The sequence below is a fragment of the Leptidea sinapis genome, chromosome 5 (genome assembly GCF_905404315.1).
Source record: "Leptidea sinapis chromosome 5, ilLepSina1.1, whole genome shotgun sequence".
Lineage (NCBI taxonomy): Eukaryota > Metazoa > Arthropoda > Insecta > Lepidoptera > Pieridae > Leptidea > Leptidea sinapis.
Window position 1 is genome coordinate 8219915 of NC_066269.1, and position 20239 is coordinate 8240153.

Consider the following 20239-nt stretch of genomic DNA (forward strand, 5'->3'; position numbering starts at 1 on the left):
TTTCAATTCACCTTTGGTTATCACGTTCGGAAGCGTATTAGTTAGGAAGAGTTAATTGTAACAATGCAAATTTTTGTTAGTTTTGATTTTAAGATGTATATTTATAGTGGCATAAAATGGATGGAGACGCATCTCCTATCACTGAAGAGTCATGTCCAGTGCTGCTAATTCCAAGGAAATGTACAGCGTTCGAAATAAATTGTGAGCCAATGGAAAACTTATACTTAGATTTAAATATAACTTCAATAGATGCTGAAGGGAACGTAGCTTCTATTTATGATGGCTGTTGCAACGTTCGGTTCCTAGATCATTATGATATAAACTATGTGTCTAATGATGAGCCAATGCTTGAAGACCAGCTCGTAGGTCAGCCTAATGATGTATGGATTGATCCGTCTACAAGTCCATATGTATATAACCACTATGAAGAGACTGATGGCACTTACACAGCTCGTCCGAATCGCTACTACGTGACACAGGATTACGTTACGAAGAACGTGAACTGCGTAGAGGAGATAGACCAGATGAGGGCCATCATCCCCCAGGAGAGCCATTACGCTGATGATGAGCTGGAGTGCGGTTTGTTTCTTACAAAATTGCCGGACGAGATATTGAATAAGAATGACGGTGAGTCGGTATTTCCATCTTAGATCATTTTTACGTCTAAATATGCTAAGACAGCTGTGAAAACGTCGAAATTTGAGTTTAAAACTGAAAAGCAATGCACGCACACTAACACTCTAACAGTTGGAGGCTCCTTTTTCTGCCGTGAAGCAGTAATGTGTAAACATTACTGTTTCGTTCTCAAGACCGCCGTAGCTAGTGAAATTACTGGGCAAATTAGACTTAACATCTCTAAATGTCTCAAGGTGACGAGCGTAACTATTGTAGTGTCGCTCAGAATTTTTGGGTTTTTCAAGAAGCCTGAGTGGCATTGCATTGTAATGCAAGGCGTATCAATAATCATTATCTGAACGTCCGGCTCGTCTCGTACCTTATTTATATCAAATATTATAGGTTATCTAACAGCAAGAGACTCTATCTAAACGTATAAATTATCTAAGATTTCCATATAATAAAACTGAGAAGAATGTTTTATAGAAGGCAGTACCTACAATAAGCAGAACTTATGTCAAGCGGCATTTATTTCGGCCATGACATAAACGTAACGCAATAAGTGACGATCTAATATACAGCGTACTGCGAATCGGCTTATTTCTCTGCGAACTGTAACCCTTAATTGTCCAATTTTTACCAATGCGTGCGCTTTATAAAGACCATATAAAACGTCTTAAAGCCCTTAGTGTTAGAAATTAATGTGTCTTTGCATTTTATTGAATAGAGTACAATCGATGGTACGGGTTATCTGATGTTAAGTGATCACCTCTGCCCACATTCTCTAGAGGAATCACAGGAGCGTTGCGAGCCTTTTAGTGTAAAGGGTTTTTTTGAAGATACCCGTGTCGTATTGTCCTGGAAACACCGCCCAAGAAAGCTCATTTCATAGCTGGGTTGCGCATGGAATAAAGTTCCTTAAAAACTGAAGGAATACCACAAATCTTTGATTATAATATCACCTCATTTTCCCACTGTAAATGGTTATTACTGTCACTATTTTAGAAATAGGTAATCCACGATTTCGCATTATAAATCTCAGAGTTGTGATGTTTCAAAATTGATACAAATAGAAAATAAACAATATTAATGGGGCACACTACTCGGTTTACTTTCTGTGCAACTTTTTTAACATTTTAGCCTTGAATATCTTATTAAATTCCGGCGCCTTTCTCATAATTTCTCTAGTTAAAGCTGGGGATACACATGCCCAGCTTGGAACACACTAGCATACCAGCTCCTTGTCTCATTTGCCTAGTAATTTCACTAGCTATGGCGCCCTACAGACCGAAACACAATAATGCTTACATATTACTGCTTCACGGTAGAAATAGGCGCCGTTGTGGTACCCATAAACTAGCCGGCAGCCTGTGCAAAGGAGACTCCCACTGGTAAATTTCCTCTTCCATTAAAAATAACTCTATGTTTTGGAGAAGGCTGGACGCCAGTAACACCGCGAGACTGTTTTTAAATTGCTTAATTGTACTTTAATTCAAATTAATTTCATAGAACAGGCCCAGTGGTAATTGTCCCTATCCAAAGGTGTAGTATCATTATACTACAATTAAGGAGTATCTACACAACGCTTACTATCATAAATGGCATAAAAAGACAATTATTTTATCAAAATTGATTCCTTTTGATGTCAGTTCAAACACTACAACTGCTTCGGAAACAAATGGTGCTCTGAAAGAAAAGAAACGGCGCAAGAAACTCTCTCAGTATTCTTTTTTGCGCTCTTTTTTATCATAATATAGTCCCAGGCTGTTCGATTAGATATTCAGCTGTGGAGTAGTAAAGTTTACGATAGAGCCATTATTATTAAAACATTTAAATTTATTTATAGATAGTAAGTAATAACTGAACAGTGGCTGGGCCTTAAAGCTATTATGTATCTTATCACAATACTGCTCTTCGTTGTATATGTTTTGGATCTTTTTTTACCCAATCGAAACACTAAAGTTATCTTTTTTTTAATTTAAGGGAAAAAAGAAGAGATTAAAAGTACAGAAGTGGCAAGCTCTTCTAATGATTCATCAGCTGTTACAGTTCTTGAAGACATCCTGCCCTACGAGATCGTGAATTATGAAACGGAAATCGTTATTGGTGGGTTATATTATTATTACTTTATGTTAATATTTTTAAATTAACTAATTAGTTAGCCCCTGAATAGGGTTCTTTCGTAATGGATAAGCAACGGGACTAACTGTGATTGAGAATGTTATGTAAATGGCAGATCGATCACCCCGTAGATTATTCCCAAGAAATCGGCAAAATAGCGCACAATTGAAACCATTTCTTGATGGCTTATATAAAGATTATTTTTTAGAAAATTATGTATCTACAGAATATGGGAAGTAAATTAATTTTTCTTAAATTACATTTCCATTTTAATAGACTGCGAAAAAAAATCACCAAAATACCCCTAATTTAACATTTGGAGCCATACTAATCGCTCAATCTAGATAAATATTGTACGAAAATTTATTAATTGTATACTAATACTATTTTACATGACACAGTTTTGTTGGTTTTGTAAAGAAAATTGTATTATGTTTGTAGTAAATTAAAAATGTTTCTATTTCTTAATTAAACTACGGCGAACTTGTGCGAGAGATGTTCCTCAAGGTCATTGGCTCAGTCCCTAGCCTTAAGCAGGTTAAGACTTCGCAACAAAAGTGCGACTTTCATCAAGGCAACTGCTATTAATTACTAGAAGGTACAATTATTAATAACACGAAAATTGATTTTTTTTTCTTGTATATTTATAAAGTAATAATGTACTTGATTATAATTGTGTAGATATAAATTACTCTGGTAAATTTTACACTGACCGTTCATATACCCTTACGGCCGTTTACCTTTACTGTCAGTAATTAGCTGTCAATAATCTGAAGCTGTCCCAATATACCCGATAAGTCATTCTTATCAGCTTATATTGGGACGCGTGAATTGCAATTTCCATACAAACTTCTATCGCTGGTAAGCTATATGTCTTCCCATTGACAGACAGCGTGTAATGATAAGGTGAGTTACCGTCGAAAGTTTATTGGGACAGAAAAGTCAACGATAGTTACGATTTTTATCTCAAGTAATAGATAGACTGAATATTGGGAACGGCCGTTAGTCGACTGTTATTAAGAATGTTATGTAAATGGCAGATCGTTCAGCTCGTCAATTTTTAACCGACTTCAAAAGGGAGGATGTTCTCAATTCGATTGGATTTTTTTTATGTATAATTACCTTAGGACCGACTTCAGACATACCAATAGGTGGGACAGATAATAGTATTTTATTAATATTGCATAAGAGTTACGTACTTTTTTGTGTTTGAAGTCGGTTTTTTTTATATATAGTTTTTTTTTATTATTCTTAATTTTAGCTTCATACCGTAAGCAGATTAAGGCTGCGCTACAAAAGTGAAAATTTCATCAGGGCAACTGCTATTAAGTACCTACTAAAAGGTACAATTATCAATAATACGAAAAACGATTTTCTTTTCGTGTATATTTATAAAGTAATAAATAGGTACATAACTATAATTGTGTAGATATAAATTACTCTGGTAAATTTTCCACTGACCGTTCATATACCCTTAAGCCGAATTAACTCAAAACGTGCGTTACATATCCGACCGTGACAGCTTAGTATCATTTAATACGCGTAAAGCGCTCAGTCAAATAAAAATCCATAGTACAAAAACCAATCGAAGAAAAAGAAAAAACCATCTAAAGAACCATCGTACTGGTTTTAACACTTTTTAAATATACATTATAAAGGATTTTTCTTCTGAAAATGAGAGATGAGAGGGGCAGGACGTTGAGCTGATGGTAATTGATACGCCATGCCCATTCCAATGCAGTGCCATTCTGCAATTCCTGAAAACCCCAAAAATTCTGAGCGGCACTACAATTGTTGCGCTCGTCACCTTGAGACAAAAAATCTTAAGTCTCATTTGCCCAGTAATTTCACTAGTTACGGCGCCCTTCATACCGAAACACAGTAATATTTACACATTACTGCTTCACGGCAGAAATAGGCACCGTTGTGGTACCCATAATCTAGCCCGCATCCTGTGCAAAGGAGCAACCCACTTCGCAACAAAAGTGAAAATTTTATCAGGGCAACTACTATTAAGTACTTACAGTACTACAGGTACAATTATTATCAATAATACAAAAAAAAATGTTTTTTTCTTATATATTTATAAAGTGTTTATAAATTTGGTATATTTATTAGCTCTTTTATCATTATCATAGCCGCAAGACGTCCACTATTGAACAAAGTCCTCCTTCAAATATCTCCAGGACGATCGGTCTTGCGCTGCCCTCACCCAACGAATTCCGGCGATCTTGACGAGATTATCAGTCCATCTTGTGCGGGGCTTACCAACACTGCCCCGGTACGTGGTCATAATTCTGAAACTTTTCTGCCCCACCAACCATCAGTCCGTCAAAGTATGTGCCCTGCCCACTGCCACTTCAGTATCGCAATCTTTTTATTTGTTTTACTATTAAAAAAATATTTTAGTGTGATACCACAGGAATATTTAAGTAGGTTCGATCAAAAAATAACTAAATAATCTATACTATGCAAGGGCTATGCTCGTAGTCTTCCTGCGAGATCGAATTAGAAATGAGGAGATGCGTAGAAGAACTAAAGTCACTGATAAAGCCCAAATGATTGCGAAGCTGAAGTGCCAGTGGGCAGGGCACATAGTTTGACGGACAGATGGTGGCCGGTGGGGCAGATATGTCCTTTAATGGCAACCACGTACCGGAAGACGCAGTGTTGGTAGGCCCCCCACAAGATGGACCGACGATCTCGTCAAGATCTCGGAATACTTAGGATGAGGGCAACGCAGGACCGATCGTCGTGGAAATCTTTGGGAGAGGCCTTGCTGCAGCAATGGACGTCTTCCGGCTGATAATGATGATGATGATACAAGGTATGCTGTTGTACTTGGTATAGTAGCCGATACATTCGGAAAGATGTATTCAAATAAGTTTTTACATTGTTCCAGATGAAACAGAAGAAATTAACTATACAGATTTAGTAAACTGTTGTGGTGAGACGACAAATAATGCCGAGTATGAGGCCACGGAATGTAGCAATGAAGACGCGACACGTGAGTGTGTTATTGTATAACAGACGAAATTATTAAATCTATACCAAAGAATATGTAATAGTAGAAGTACGGAGGTCACAGTCCGCAAAATCAATTTAAGAAATAAGGACTTTTGCGGTCATACAATAGGGTGTTATTCAGATCGCACAGCGCTACCAAACTACATTTTCGCCTCGCGTCTCTTTTAAACCATGTTTGATCAATCCCCTTTTTTGCAAATGTGAACCGTGAACATTGAATAAAGATTTATTAATTATTTCTAGCAAAAGTTCTAGAAACAATTTTTTGAATGATTATAAGGGACGAGACGGGCAGGACGTTCAGTTAATGGCAATTGATACTGCCTGCTATTACAAAGCAGGATTGTTGAAAAACCCAAAAATTCTGAGCGGCACTACAACTGCGCTCGTCACTTTGAGACATAAGATGTCAAGTCTCATTTGCCCAGTAATTTCACTAGCTACGGCGCCTTTCATACCGAAAAACAGTAATGCATACACATTACTGTGGTACCCATAATCTGGCCCGCATCCTAGAGGAGCCTCCCACTACTGAATGGTGGGAGTCCGTCATTTATGTTTGATTATATAATATGTGATACATTTTTATCCGTGAAAAATCTTCATATATCTTACCGTTTCAGCAGAGACAGATCAGTCAACATATACAGAGATAAACTGTAGTGAGGAGAGAAAGAGTCATTGCGAGTATGGAGACATCATCACATATGACGGAGAGGACGTTGCTAGTAAGTTTTCTGTAGATATAAAAGGACAGTAAACTAAATGGCTGATCATGTGGTGATCTGACGATCATTGTCAATGATTTAATTATATAAAATCAAAGAATAACATGCTATATCTTCATCCCCACCATCTGGATATGTGGAGATCCTCCACAGTGCGATTTTAAAGGAGCTTTCTTTCACGTACTACAAAGCTGTGGAATCAGCTTCCTTGTGCGATGTTTCCGGGACGATACAGCATGGGTACCTTCAAAAAAGTGCGTACACCTTCCTTAAAGGCCTGTGATTGTTGTTGCAAGAGATTGTGGGCGGTGGTGATCACTTAACCAGGTACGCTTGTTAGTCCTCCTTTTCAATAAAAAAAAGTGTGTGTGTCAGCTCTGACGCACGACTGGAGTTTACTCCTCAAGAACGATTGTCTTTGAACAGGTACTAAACAAAATCAAGTCCAATGGAGTCGGTCACAAACAGACATACAGCAGAAGCTGATAAAAGCGTATTAATTAAAAAATCAAATAAATCCTTAACGCTCAAAATATGTCAGGAAATGCACAACTCCTGTTAACAGCGGAACTCAAAAGTCCAATTTTAAAAGGTTCCTCAAGGAAGTTAAATATGCGTAAGCTGTTACGCAGTAAACTATGTATGCTGGCTACACACAAGTATATTTATACACACACACAACTGAAAAGTGAGAGGTGCGCAAGAATTGAGAAATGATGTGCAGCAAAAACGTTACTATCCCATTTGATGAGTTGGTTTTACTCTCCATATTTTTCTCATACCGGGCGCCTTAAATGAAAATCGATTCTTAACGAGTAAACTTCAAAATATATAGTTTGTGTGGATTAATGATGCATCGTCTATAAGTCAATAACATTTTGTGTCTTTACTTATTATTTTACATTTTAGTTACTTAGTCTTGTAAGGCTTTGAGTAATTGACGTTTGAGTATTTTTTTGTTGCATCACTAGATTTTGTTATGAAGTCCTCCGCAACGTCTGTCCGTTCGCGTTAAATTCAAAAACTACTGCACCGATTTTTGATAATGTTTTCACGAATGCATAGCGCGATTGTCGAGGAAGATTTGGTATATAATCTGTTAAGATTTTGTACACATTAACGATATTTGTTGAAGGTGTCGGAAAAAAGTTTGTGGAAAGAACAATATTGTAAAAATCTTGTAACGATTGCTTTGACAATTAATATTTAAATAACGAATACGGCTGTACTGGCTTGAAGCCTTTGCCCATCCTAATAATGGACGAAGAAACCAAAAAAAAACTAATGTCGCAAACGTCAGAAAAGTTTAGGAACCAACTTCATCCCGTTACTTCTGTGATGCGCGATGACGCGTGTTAATGGCTACTAGAAATAGAGTACAGGGTATAGAAATTACAAGTAAAGCGGATATGAAAATCTAATAACCTTTATATTCAAGTAAACCACTTTATTCTTTGAAATATATTTATTAATTCATGACTACATCGGTTCGTAAAGGAGCTTTGACATGGGGAGTAGAAGCGATACGAAAATCCCAGCTCATCTTTTAAATATTACAATATAAACAGTATAATCTTTGTACAATATACATCGAACAAGTTAAAATACTAAAATAGCACTTACTAGCCTCATTTAATATTTACAAGGGGTGACGCTATTGGATTATTAATAGATATTAGAAGGGTAATAATATCAGAACAGAAAATAATGATAAGTACTTAACTCTAATGTGTCCGTTCGGTTCAGCAGCCACGAGCCAACTGTGCCTGAGCACCACTGCGTCATACCAACGAAACCTAGACTAGTAGACTTAGGTTGGCAATCCTAGCTGTTCTGGGGGCCTACAATTGACAACCTAAAATGAACTGCTTTGCTATTTCGTACCACGACGTCATTAGAGCTATCTTATTTAGGTTGACGTCAAATCAACTGATTAAATCGCATTGATGTCAATTGAATCGCAAACTGATTTAGTTTGTTCATTCTTTCGTACCATGAATATTTCAACCTAAACTGGATAGCATTTGTGTCAAAGTGAGCGATTCAAAAAAAGTTGCTACTTCCTTGTGAAAGTGAATCGTGTTGTTAATAACTTTTAAAAATAGTGAATACATACAGAAAAGGAAAATTTTATTGATGAAAGATGTGATGATAATACTTTATCGGACCTTTTTTGTAAAACAAAATACTGAAATAAATACCGAAAATGAAAATACTAAAGACAGTAAGGGCCCGGGCTATTGCCTGTTCCCAAGAACGAATTAAAAAAAATGTTCTCTATGCTCCTGTGAAATCAAACATCAATGGAGGTGCGTTCATAACTCGTTATTTTTACGAAAACACTAAGCAAACATCTAATTTGTAATTCAAAGAACTATATTTATTTATATTACTATTATTTAATAAGTACAAAAAAAGTCTGAATGGTTTATAATTTGACGCTATAAAGCGTAATTTTAAAATGGATTCAAGTATTTTCTACGCAAAAAAACCGCAAAAATCATGCCATTTCGGGTTTGAAACGCAACGCATATGGTTCGAGCAAGAGAGATAAACTTATGCAACGACTATAGAGCGTCATCTCTTGCTTACACAGTGGACCACAGACAAATTTATTTCGTTCATTCTTCTTAAGCGATCCAAACGCCATTCAGTAAAAGGCACTTCATGGTACGAATTTGAGGGATTCAGTTAGGTACCTAAACTGAACTGCATCGGAATCGCATCGCTTATTAAAAGTTGATGGTAGGCCCTCTGGCTGTTCGACAGCCAATCAGAAACAAGCTCCTATTGGCTGTATTGACTTTAAAATACAAATGACGTACTTTTTAGTTTTACGATATCAAAACTTAACTCTATTAACCCTGAATCTCCCACACCAGGCCTTATTCAGTGTTATTTGGTACTTTATGATTATTAAATAATGACATAAAAGCTTAATAATCTAACACGCGTGCATCTTAAAATTTCACTCTCTTCACTTTTTCATAACGCGCCTAAAGAAGTATTACTTCAATAATATGAAATGCTGAATCTGTAAAGGTTAATTTAAAAGAGTGGTCTTGCCATTTCGCATTAAACCTTACATTTCCGAATATTTCCCATATGGCAAAATTTTGACTTTCACAAGAGTAATTTCATGAAATGAATGAATCGATTTTGATGTGATTTGTTTTAGTTGGTGCGAGTAACCCAAAATATATGGATTCAATTATTTGTGATGGCTTAGAAAAACATCAGCAGCATACTGAGGCTGATGAAGGCGTCGGTGACATTCGAGACGGTGAGTTAAAAGCTTACTTAACCTGAATCTAGATTTGTCGTTATTTTTTCTTTCCATTTTTTTATAGTAGAGGAGGACAAATGAACGTAGGGGTCACCTCATGTTATGTGATTACAGCCACCAAAAATCTCTTACAACACCAGACTAATCACAGGAGGGGTTTTTTGAGCGTCTTGTACTGTTGCATAATAGTATATTTCATTACGAGTGCGGAAAGCCTGTCATTGCAAAGAGTTCCGACAAATGTCTACCCAAGGCGAGGCGCAGCCGAAGGTGAGGGTTGACAGCACGTGTACCGAACAACTATTTTTAATACAGCTGCCAAAAAATTATTTATTATTATTAAAATTCATTTCTTATTAAATTTGTATTTCACATATACAATGACGTTCTTTTAGAACGTACATATACATTGAAATTGGTACAGCTTTTTATACTAACTGGGGAAGTTTTTGGTTGCATATTTACTGTATTGAGACAAACTATTATTATAGTGTTAATTCAGATAAAATGTCGTAGAAATTACTCATTTTGTGCACCACTAAAATCGCAAAGAAATTTTTTTGTAAAATGGCGCCAACCGTAAAAGAATATAAGCAGAGATTTTTTTTTTACTTCACCCATTCTGGGTAGCAAACGGAACTATGCCCATACAGCCAAGACTTTAGTAGATTTTTTTTTATTGATATGAAATGAATGTTTTTCCTTTTTAATAGGCATTATTTTGACAGTTTGGAAAGAGAACGCACGAGTTCGGAAAAGGTAAAGAAAAAGCTCGAGTAAATAGCCCACATCCCGAACGCTATACGTAGGGACGTATAGCGTTTGTGCAGGGGCAATAAGCCACTTTTTGAGCAGCTGTATTAAAAATACATATACTTATATTATATCGATGATAACAATCTAAGTTTTCTGTTCAACGCTCTAAATGATGAGATCTTGGAATTGTAAATAATGTTAAGGCTCTAAACCAAAAAACCGCCCAAATAGCGCATAATTGGAACCATTATTTTAACTGTTTAGATAAAGCTTTTATTTAAAAAAAAATAATTATATGTCTACAGAATATGAGAAGAAAATTAATTATTTCTTTACAATTCTATCTTTAATAGACATTGCGAAAAAAAACACCAAAGTACCCCAAACTTTTACAGTTGGAGCCATGCTAATCATTCAATCCAGATAAAAATTGTACGAACAATTATCAACTGTTTACCAATACTACTTAACAGGAAATAGCTTTGTTACTTTGGAAAGAAAATTGTTTTATATTTGTAATAAATTAAAATTGCTTCTAATTGTGAATCAAAACTATGGCGATCTAATAACCTAGCTCCTCTCGATTCCTCAAGGCCGTTGGCTCGGTCATCAGCCTTAAGTTTGTATGTGTAAAAGTTTTACCACCCTTTCATAAGTCTGCTAACTTAAAGCATTAATAATTCACACTCTGTCTTCTTCTATTGACCTAAGTCAGAATGAGAAATAACACTCTGTAGCAGATGTTTTAAGTTAGCGGGCCATTATGAATAAGGGGTTTAATGGGTAGTATTTATCATATTAAAATGTGCCACTCATTCAGGCCGGCGGAAGCATTCGTTCAGTATAGATCTAACCAATATCACAAAGATAATTAAAAAAAGAAATATAATTATATCAATAAAGTTATCTGATTATATTTTACACAAAACATTTCATTTTTAGTACTTGTGATAAAATTTTCGATACTAAAACATTAATTAGAATAAAAAAGTAAGAAAACACACCTTAATAGTTAGCAAAAAAGATTTTCAAACTTTTTATTCACAGTTTTTACTTACTGACATACAAAATTACTTACTTACTGACGATATGTGATCCCAGTGTCTTTCTTATTTCTTGTAGTATTATTGTTACAAAGTTTTACTACGCAACCCGGCATTTCAGTTTCAATTATTAACAAAGTTTAACAGAACATGTAGCACGTCAACGTCACACATAGTTCGAGATCGGCTCGAGTACGCCCACTTGGGCGTAGTATTAGGTGCTGCTCTTTGAGACTACGCCTGTGGTATCTAGTTGTAGCGCAGCGGAGACCAATCCTTAGTCTAAGTCTATGGCTTTATTATAATTAGAAAAATTTCAGAAAACTTTTTATCGCCTTACTGTGAACACAATTGTACTAAGAAATTCTTCATTTATTTTAGTTAATTCGGAAGAGCTAACGAACTATAGTGTTGAGATGCAGATCGAGTATGACAGTGATGATGATGAAGAGGCGTCAGATTTCAGATGTGATGAAGATGGTCAGTTAATATTATATATTATAATTATTTATATCTTCACGATGGAAATGTTACTTGTTTTATGTTTATAATCATGTCATGGTTTTCAAATTGACCAACTCATACAGGGCTTACAAGGGCGTGTTTTAATAATTAGTTTGTTTTATTTATAAAAGCCGAACCCGCGGCCTCTCGCGTTCCGTGCCAGCGCTCTTTCCAACTGAGCTAACCGTTCGATCGGCGTATCGTTGATAAATCTTGTGTAGAAAGGGTTGGTAATTGAAACGCACTTAAAATTTAAATATCTGTATTTTAGACTTTCCACTAATAACTATTATATATTATACGATTTGGGCAGCGTTATCCCTTACAATTAACAATGTGTAATGTTCTCTCGAAAAAAAAAAGTTCAAAAATTTCAAATTACAAATTTCTGTATTTGATAGTAAAAATATATATACAAAATTACTTATAATCTACTTATTAAAGCAGTTTACAATTAAGCCTTATATATGTAGGTGTCAGAAAACTTATTTTTTACAACCCTATCTACGTGTTGAGGGATAAAACTTTATTATGCTTAAAAAACTAATACATATGGTTTGTGGGGGAAAATCCAGGAAACTGGGAAAACCTGGCTATTTGCTATCAATGTTCTCTCGAACTGAGCGCTCTGGCTTATATAGGGCACGACCGTCACAGTGATTATGCTACCAACTGTCAGTTGGCACTACTGTAGTGCCAACTAACTTACACGAATCAAGTTAACCAAAGATCAATATGCTATTATAGTAATTTCTAATATTATAGTTATAATTATATAAAACAGTACTAAGAATGTAAGTCGTTAAATAAATGTTATAATTAATTGGGATGTCTAATCTAATCAATCATATATCGTGAACTTAAAATGTCAAATAATGTCAAATGTCTTATGACAGTTCATGGTGTTGCTAGCGCTTGTAAACACATCAAGCTGACACTTGTACGTCTCATTCAACTCTCAGGTTGTGCACTCGCACGGAACGCGAGAGTTCGCGGGTTCGAGTCCGGCATCCATCATAAATTTTGTTTTCATATTTAATTTATTGAGACAAAAATATTTATGATTCCAAAGAGTTTGCACTTTATTAACACTTTTAACAAATCGAAATCTGTATCGGATTTCATTCGTTCATAATTGCATAGGGAAATAGACCATCTTTTACACGTAATAAGCGCTAAAACTGGGTGAGGTAAACAGTGCCAAACGGCACTACCGATCTCTGCGTGTTTGTAAAAACAAGTGCCTATGGGCACCGTCCGATGTGGAAAGGTTAATTAAACGCCCCTCGTAAACGTTACTAATTATATTACAGAACAACGAACCTATCAAGACACAACAGAGAGAAGCCAGGCGCTCAAACAACTGCTGTCGACAGACCTGATTCCAAAACAACTGAAGACTATCATGTATCTGGGAGAGGACTCGCAATCTGGACAGACCATACAGACGATAGATGACCCAAGGCTGAAGTGCTCCTATTACAGTTATGAGGATGAAAATGGTGAGTTAATATTACGTACAAGTTATCATTTAGTAATTTGAAAAGTCCTTACAAATAATATCTAGTATAAAAAAAGTAAAAAACACGCTTAAATTAAATTATCTTTGGTTTTCGAAAATTTTCTAACATTAGATAAATCGATTAAAGATATTGGTTGAAATGTAAAATTCACATCAAGTCCTACCTTATCGACGATAGATAAACATTATATAAGTTAACAAAAATCTTATTTTGAAAATTTAAAAATTGAATAATTTTATCAAATTAAATTATGTATTGTCGTCGGTCCTCGATAAATCTTACGAAGTTTGAATGAAATTTGGCCGTTTAAAGTGGGTCAAAATCGCGCCCAAATCAGTCGATTACATACAAACTTACATACACGTTAAGCTAAAAGGTGGAAAATTTTCTATTAAAAATTATGCAATTGACACAAGTCTTAAAACAAAATTTATGAACGATGCGGGACTCGAAGCCGCGACCTCTCGCATTCCCTTTGCTCAGTGGAAAGAGCACCCAAGTTTAATTTGTCTAAGTTTAAGTGTTAATATCATTTAGAAGCTGATCAGAAGCTCGTAAAAAGTAATTGCAAGAGCTACTTATTACCTCTTATGTATTGAATCATATCATCATCATCATCTTCGGCCGGAAGACGTCTACTGCTGGACAAAGGCCTCCCCCAAAGATCGCCATGACGATTGGTCCTGCGCTATCCTGATCCAACATATTCCAGCGATCTTGACCAGATCGTTGGTCCATCATGTGGGGCGCCTACCAACACTACGTTTTCCGGGCGTGGTCGCCATTCGAGGACTTTACTGCCCCAACGGCCATCTGTCCGTCGAGCGATGTGCCCTACCCACTGCCACTTTAGTTTTATACAGATCTCATTTCTGATTCGATCTCCTAGGAAAACTCCGAGCGTAGCCCTTTCCATTGCCCTCTAAGCGACAATGAGCTTCCTCATAAGGCCCCTGTATTAAGTATAAAATGATGATTTTTTTAATGAAAATTTTCAGGAAGAAACAATTCTGTGTCGGGTCAGAAACAGTACCAATGTGTGAAGTGCGAACAACTGTTCGACAATATCCATCTCTTCAAGCAGCACACAAGTAAATCTCACTCGCTAAGTACGACAGTTCCACCGCGGGACCACCATTGTCCTATTTGCAAGCAAACACTGAAAACTAAGTTGACGTATGACCTTCATCGCTCTCGCCATGGAAACCCAGGGCTAGAGTGCAGAAAGTGCTACAAAGTATTTGCGTCAAACCAATCATTACGGAATCACAAGAAGGTAAGCTTAATAACAGGGACGTGCAAAAAAAAATAACAATCATCCGGCAGTCTCTCTCGATAACTAAATGAGAAATGTACTTATTTACACAATAATTTTAAACTATACGATAAAATTTATACGATTCTAGCAAATATGGTCAACTCACTTTCAGCAAATATTGTAAGTAATGACTGTAATATAGGATCAAAACCCGACCGCTTAATGGTTGGAAAATTAGGGGGAAACTTAAAAAAAAAAAAAAAAAAAAAAAAACAGGGACGTGCATTGGTTTTGTAGTAAGGTAGTCACTGTGGATCTAACTAGTCGTAGTTGAGCTTTGGAATATGAAAAAATTGCTTACCGTAGGCATTTAGTTGAGCCGGACCAAATTAAACAAAATTAACTTTTACAGTGTGCTATATTTATTTAGGTTCATAACGAGGTAGGCCTTGCCTAATTGCCTATATATATAATAATTGCCGCTATCGTACACAAAAAATACAATTTATATGACATAAAAAAAGACTTCAGAACTATTACAATTATTTTACATTAAAAAGTTTCTTAGAGTAGAAAAATTAATTTTCATCCTCGATAAACTGTAAAAATACTTCACAGCTGAGATCACAATGAAAATCAATCGAAAAAGCCGAACTATAATTAGTTAGAAGTAAATATCTTTCATCCATAATTTCAACGACTGTCTTACGAATTTTCGATCAGGCCACGTGTCCTGACGCGAATTTAACATTTTATACCAAGAAAAGTGCTCGACGCCGCTAAAGAAATTTTCACTTTAAAATCAGCGTTTCTTTCTCGTATATAATCCTTCTCCAAATCGTAACCAATCGTAAGGAAAGTTTTGAAACTGTTTGGGAAATGGGAAGGAAATATTCTATGACGAACTTCTTAAAATATTCCATTATTATTGTGTTATTTGTGAGACTTCTGTTTGAAGTCTTTATGATTAAGACATTTTGCGCGTACTGTTTGACATAACTTAGAACTTACAAAAACAGAGATAATGATGATATTGATATAATTTCAAAAAAATATTTATCTAGGGCATTGACGTACAATAAACAACTAGACTCACGATCACGCCAAAAATTGTGTGAAGCAAAACTCTGCCTACGCGTCGCGTAGGTAGAGTTGTGTTTCGACCGCGCTTTGAATACAACGCCATGCAATGACAACATTGTCAGTTCTCTCTCTTGATTAAATTAACAAGATTATGCAACTAGACGTTTTAATCATTTTGCTAAATAATAACATTTTATTTGCTGTAACAAAATGTTCTTGCCTCGTGTTCACGTCCGAGTTTCTAATGAGCGTAAAAGTTTTGAACATTACTGCCACGAAATAAGGTGTTAATTTGAATGAATGTTTTAATGCTATCTGTGTGATTTAATATCTAGGTATACCTACGTCTATATAACGCCGCTTGGATATTTTTACCGACCTTTTAATATTCGATTGGGATTATTTATTGTACGTCAATTTTCTAGGGTTAAAAACGTAGGAGAAAACAGTTGAGACGTTTTTATGGAAAATTTGCCGCCTTTGTAAGGTAACAAACTTAAAAGTGGAATGTATAATGTACCTGTAATTGTAGTAATAATATGTTTTTTTTTTTATGGAAAAAGAGGACAAACGAGCGGACCGATCACCTGGTGTTAAGTGATTACCGCCACCCACATTCTCATGCAACACCAGAGGAGTCACAGAATCGTTGGAGCCTTAAAGGAAGGTGTACGCATGTCATATTGTCCCGGAAACACCGCACAAGTAAGCTCATTCCACAGCTTTGTAGACCGTGGAAGAATGCTCCTTGAAAAGCTCACTGTGGAGCACCGCCACACATCCAGATTGTGGAGATGATATAATTGGTTGCGTGTCGTGCGAAGGTGGAATTTGTGAGCAGCTCTTCGGATCACTCCTCGTTATAAATGTGTAATGTATAAGAATTGGTAGTACTACCGTGAATGAAGACTGCACTTTTTTCTGCTTTTAATTCTCACTTTTTCACACAGCGAATGCATAACAAACCTAAAAAGTTTATTTGCGTCCACTGCGGTAAATCATTCAGAAAGTCCACGGCCCTCCAGAACCACGTAACAAGATTCCACCTCATGTTCATCTGCAAGTTGTGCCTGGTCACCAACAGGAAGTATGAGGACCACAGAGAGCACATGGCGAGTCATGATGACGAGTACTCCCTGATCAGCGATCAGAGTGATGAAGAAATGAGATTCGACGTTGTAAAGGAGGCCGACTCGGTGATCCAGCAAGTGATGTCTAATGAGGTTTTTTTGCTCCCAAATCGAAAGAATTTTAAAAATCATTCCAAGAAGGTAGTACAAAAATTTATATTTTGTTGACACATATACAGGATGTCCCAAAATTATGGGACAAACCTGTAGCGGACTCCTTAAAAGATTGGCCATTTGCGTAAGACAAGAGGGATCACATTTTGAGCATTTAATTAATTAATTTACAAAAAAATACCCACTTAATTGACTACTTTCTTTTAAAATATTATGTTACTTAAGAAGAGTTATTAGTTTTTGGCCATTCTTTCGATTGGCATTATAAAAGTAGGGGTGTTTTTTTTTTTACATTTCAGTCGGTTCGATTCCCAGACGAGGCAAGTAATTTTTAGAAAATCTTTGAATGCAAAAGTACTATCTTTTAAAAATAACATAAAGTCTTCTTTCAGTAAAATAGCCTATCTTCTATATTTAAGGTACTTTCCCTTCATGTCCCATAACTTTGGGACACCCTGTATATTGACACACACTTTTACACAAATTATCTTGCCCCAAACTAGGCGTAGCCTGTACTATAGGTACAAGACAAAGATATATTTAATACAATATTCTTACTTAAACATACATAAATACATTTAAACATCCATGACTCGGAAACAAACATCCATATTCATCATATAAATGATTGCACCTACCGGGATTCGAACCCGGCACCTCTAAGCTTAGAAGTCAGGGTAACTAACCATTCGGCTATATGGGTCGTGAAATGGTTTGTTATCCTGTAGTTATTAGTTAGATCAAAACTAAAAGATAAAAACTTACGCGCTATGCTTCTTATTACTTCCATAAAAGCGATACAACAACAGATCATGCTTTGTAGCTAGTTTTTAAATGTAACCAGAAGATAACTATGCGCCGCGATTGGGTATTATATTACACCTATATGACCATACCACACATGGTCCGTTCCCTTCCTTTTTTATTAAAATACAAGGAATTTTCCTTCCTTAAAACTATTCTCAAGAGGCTTCAAAATAGATCCCCATTGAAAATATTTGAAATATATTTTTTTACTTTCTTTTAATTATTAATTTTTTATAATCAACAGGTATGCGATGTTTGCAACAAGCCATTTTATAGAATTAGCGATTTGAAGCGCCACCTCATCGAACACGTGACCCGAAGCACCCTCGCCAAGATCCCTGTCAACAACAGCGGCGGTCTCTCCATCCTCTGCGAGGTTTGCCACACCGAAACCTTCACTAAGATAGACCGCTATAAGGCTCATCTTCGCGAGCACGCGCATCTTACTCTTTACAAATGTCAATTCTGCGACAGATCATTTGGTGACTCTAGTAACTTCTCCAAACACAAGAAGATCCACGTCGCTTCAATCTTTCAATGCGATATGTGTAACAAAAAGTTCAATACGAAGAAAAAGATCATTGAGCATATAGGGCGCCATAACCAGGCATCGCCAATCTTCTGTCCCCAATGCAACAAGACGTTTCATTTCACATCCCAGTTGAACAAACATTTACAGACTGTTCACAGGAGAACGAAACGGTACAAGTGTCCGTTCTGTCATGAGTTCTTCGGCAGTCTGAAATTCAAGTGGGACCACGAGTGGTTGATCCACAAGGTGCGTAAGACGCCCTTCGACTGCTGGAACTGCCATTTCAAGTGCAGAAAGTATACCGACTTGAAACGTCATTGCCGAGATAATCATAGTATAGATATACCATCTATCAAAGATTTCATAGGGAGGAAATTTAATGGGTAGTGTAGATATGGCTCACGCACACAGCTTATGTGCCGGACGTCTTAGACGTTGCGTCGAGTCCGTAGTTATAGCTTGTCAAGAGTAGGCGCTAATGGTAGACTATAATTATTAATATTTTTAAATGCATAGTTAAGTTCTAGTTTATAAAGAAATTATTCAATGATATTGAATTATTATAATTTTATTTATAGAAGAATATGATTGGTCACAACGTTAGAAGATACGCTATTAAAGTGCCAAACCAGCCTGGCAAAACTCTAAAAAAAAGCGATTGCATGAAACGGGCAGTCATTGATAGATTGACAGATGACGGCTATAACTTTTGAAAAAACCGACAAAACCGAAATCCACTACATTTTAAGCAACTGTTTGCTTTCAAATCTAGCTGAATTATACTTCATCGCCATAATATTTTAATTACTATTTCAAACTTATGTCAAATGACTGCACGTTTCATACTAAACTAACTTTCAATTTATGCTAAGGCAGTCCCGCCTCTTATTACGTAGTATTTACATCCTCTTTGTGCCAAACAAGCCAATTGTACAAGAATTAAAGAAAAGAAAATAACGGAGTTTGTTTGCTGTTTATGAGATGAAATGACATTGACACAGTTGTGTATGTCACGTTACTTGCACCGCGTCAAGATGGCGCCGAAGTAGTGATGTACTTTATTACGTAAAAATTACGGCGTTTTGACTACTTCATTACATCTTTTTAAAAATTAGTATCATTGAAAAATTATGTTAGACGGTTTTGATTTATTGTGTTACTAAATAAATTGTTAATAATTAACTTACGTTAAATCATAAAAAATAATGATTTTGTTCTACCACATGCCTCTTTATGTCTTGACAAGCTTAGGTATAATAATATTGTTTTAAGTTTATCCATGAGGTGTGATGTTCTATCAATAAATGTTAGATATATAGGCCTTAATTATATGGGGAATGTCATAAGGCTATTATCTGGATAGGTTCCTTACTTACATACACTTTAAGTAGGTAGGTATTTATTCTGTTTCCCATTACTGGTACGATATCGTACACAAGCATACCAATTACTAAGTACTCATTCATAATAGTTATAATACACTATAAGTTAATTATAATTAGGTGTGATTGGATTATATAAGTGTTTCTTTTTATTTAAATATTAAATAATTGTATCATGTCCTTATGACACATCAATATATTTTAATATTACTTTACTAGTCACACTGTTTCGGGCTAAAAGCACGGAAAATATTTAATCACAGACGAAGAAAGGTATCCCGCTTGGCACTTACGCTGTTTCAGTCCTGCGTCCCACTCAATAGGCGTATT

The 20239-nt window shown here is 35.9% G+C and overlaps 1 protein-coding gene across 1 annotated transcript; it reads left to right on the forward strand.

Annotated features, from left to right (window-relative positions):
- Positions 1–116: 116 nt before the first annotated feature.
- On the forward strand, positions 117–19115 carry LOC126964728 (zinc finger protein 93-like). Its single transcript, XM_050808003.1, has 7 exons — positions 117–380; positions 513–637; positions 13392–13582; positions 14602–14879; positions 17075–17218; positions 18240–18910; positions 19106–19115. The coding sequence occupies exons 1-7, from the start codon at positions 117–119 to the stop codon at positions 19113–19115; spliced, it is 1683 nt and encodes a 560-aa protein (XP_050663960.1).
- Positions 19116–20239: the final 1124 nt, after the last annotated feature.

Bases quoted from the DNA above. Each gene is read 5' to 3' on its own strand.
- LOC126964728 (XM_050808003.1), top strand. From the start codon at position 117: ATGGATGGAGACGCATCTCCTATCACTGAAGAGTCATGTCCAGTGCTG. The intron at 14,880-17,074 runs GTAAGCTTAATA...CATGATGACGAG, and splicing joins CATTACGGAATCACAAGAAG to TACTCCCTGATCAGCGATCA. The intron at 17,219-18,239 runs GTACAAAAATTT...TATAATCAACAG, and splicing joins AAAATCATTCCAAGAAGGTA to GTATGCGATGTTTGCAACAA.